Genomic DNA, 2,350 nt, shown 5'->3' with positions numbered 1-2,350 from the left:
ATTCGAACCTGGGTCTTCTGCAAGAATAACCAGTGTTCTTAACCACTGAGCCATCTCTCCAGCCCCAGGAGGAGGAGCCATTTTCTTACATAGCATTTAAACATCTTGGTACGGGGGCTGAAGAGATGGCTCAGTGGTTAAGAGCATTGGCTGCTCTTGCAGAAGACCCGGGTTTGATTATCAGCATCCACATGGCAGCTAACTGTCCTTACAGCTAGTTCCAAGGGATCCAGCATCCTCCTCTGACCTCCACAGGCATTGCACGACACAGGTGCACTTACACACATGCAGCCAACACACTGATATATAGAAAATAAAATTAATAAATAAAATATTTTTTAAAAATCTTGATACACTTGGTTTGTCTATTTCCATATAAATACATAAGTATTTTTTTTATTTTTGAAAGAAACCACTGATGTTTCTTCTTCCTATATGAACATACTCCAAGAATATAATATTGTATGGGTAAATATAGTTACATCATTGTTCTCTATATTTCAAAGCTCATGTAGCAGACAAATGTTATCAAGACAAATTTAGTGTTCTTTTATTTATTACAAAACTACTTCAGAACCACTAAAACATGAGAGGCAGTAGAATACATTTGAGCCTTGAGCAAGCATATAACTTAAATTGTAGTTTGAATAGTATAGAATCTTTGGCTCAGAGTGCTTCAGAGGGCCTTGTCCATTTCCATGTGAATGACAAATATAACATAGATACTATGTAGCTAGATGCTATATTTACTTTGGCTGAAGTCCATATTTATTAAGTTTGTGTATTTCTCAAATGTTTATTCACTATCTATAGGATTAAAGCATTTTAGTAAAGTTACTAAATTATATGAGTTACTACCATTAACAAAGTACACACATCAGGCAAGTTAAAACTAAGCTTTGTAAGAGTCCTTAAATTCTTTAGAACTTAGTTTTCTATAAAAATGGAATTTGGCTCCATTGGGTTTAAGAATAGTTTCATAAACAGTTTTAAATGTCTGGCATAGTCATAGCCCTTTAGTAAATACCCTTTATTAATTAAAGGTTATCAACTTTAACATGGTAGAAAAGAACAGTCAGTAAGGATTTGGTTCTGACTTCTAACCACACTCAGGCCTCATCACTTTAACTGCTTGTAAAACAGTATGCACTAGGTGATATCCAGTTACCATTGATGTTATTTTGTGTTTATATATACTAAGAAAGCTCTTAATGAATTCTATCTGATCAGATAAATCAGTACATCTTTTAATCTTCATTATTCTGAACAAAAAGATGTTTCTTTCAATGTTAATGAACTTTAACCTTTTTCCTCGCTTGATAGCTCGAATTACATCTTTACTAGAGGAGGTGAAGCATCTCAAACATAATCTTGAACGAGTAGAAGGAGAAAGAAAAGAGGCTCAAGACATGCTTAATCATTCAGAAAAGGTAAACGATTTAATATGTACCTAATTATAAGAATATTTATGGTTATAACATTCATTCTTTTTTTTTAATATTGTATTTATTTTTATTATGAGTGTATTGCCTGCATGTAGGTAAGTGCACCCATGTCATGCAGTGCCCATGGAGGACAGAAGAGGCTGTCAGATCCCCTGGAACTAGAGTTATGGACAGTTGTTAGCTGCCATGTGGGTGCTGGGATTTGAACCCAGGTCTTCTGTAAAAACAGTCAGTGTTCTTAACTGCCGAGCCATCTCTCCAGCCCCATTCATTCTTTTTTTTTTTTTGAGACAGGGTCTCCCTATAGCCCCAGCTGTCCTGGAATTCACTATGTAGACCAGGCTGGCCTTGAACTCACAGAGATCCGCCTGCCTCTGCCTCCTGAGTGCTGAGATTAAAGGCATGCGCCACCACGCCTAGCTTTCCATTCATTCTTTTTTAAACTTTTTTTTTCTTTTGGTCATTTTGAGACAGGGTCTCTCTGTAGTCCCAGCTCTCCTGGAACTCACTATGTAGACCAGGCTGGCCTTGAACTCACAGAGGTCCACCTGCCTCTCCTGGGACTAACAGTGTCCGCCACCACGCCCAGCTCTTTTTAAAGATTGTTTATTTTTATTTTATGAGTATGAGTGTTTTGCCTGCATGTATGTAAGTGAACCCATGCATGCAGTGCTCACAGAAATCAGAAGAGGGCATTGGATCCCATGGAATTAGAGTTATGGGTGGTTGTTAACCACCATATGGGTGCTGGGAACCTCTGCAAGAGCACCCAGTGCTCTTAACCACTGAGCCACCTATCCAGCCCTAATAGGATTCATTCTTAATGTTTGTATAGTTAAATTTCTAAAGGTTTTTAGTGTGTGTTTGCTTCCTTTATGTGTGGGTGTATATATATATATATATAT

At 37.3% G+C, this 2,350-nt stretch overlaps 1 protein-coding gene across 3 annotated transcripts in view; it reads left to right on the top strand.

Moving 5' to 3' along the window:
* Rock1 (Rho associated coiled-coil containing protein kinase 1) overlaps window positions 1-2,350 on the top strand; it is a 155,306-nt gene that overhangs the window by 106,530 nt on the left and 46,426 nt on the right. For all 3 annotated transcript variants that reach the window (XM_008826963.2, XM_017796569.2, XM_029560558.1), the window contains one exon: window positions 1,324-1,430. In XM_008826963.2, coding sequence (XP_008825185.2) covers window positions 1,324-1,430 — 107 coding nt within the window. The remainder of the gene's footprint in view (window positions 1-1,323; window positions 1,431-2,350) is intronic.

The sequence above is a fragment of the Nannospalax galili genome, unplaced genomic scaffold, assembly GCF_000622305.1.
Source record: "Nannospalax galili isolate Female #2095 unplaced genomic scaffold, S.galili_v1.0 scaffold511, whole genome shotgun sequence".
Classification (NCBI taxonomy): Eukaryota; Metazoa; Chordata; class Mammalia; order Rodentia; family Spalacidae; genus Nannospalax; species Nannospalax galili.
The sequence above is the reverse complement of the archived record's forward strand: the minus strand, read 5'-3'. Positions and strand labels throughout refer to the sequence as shown.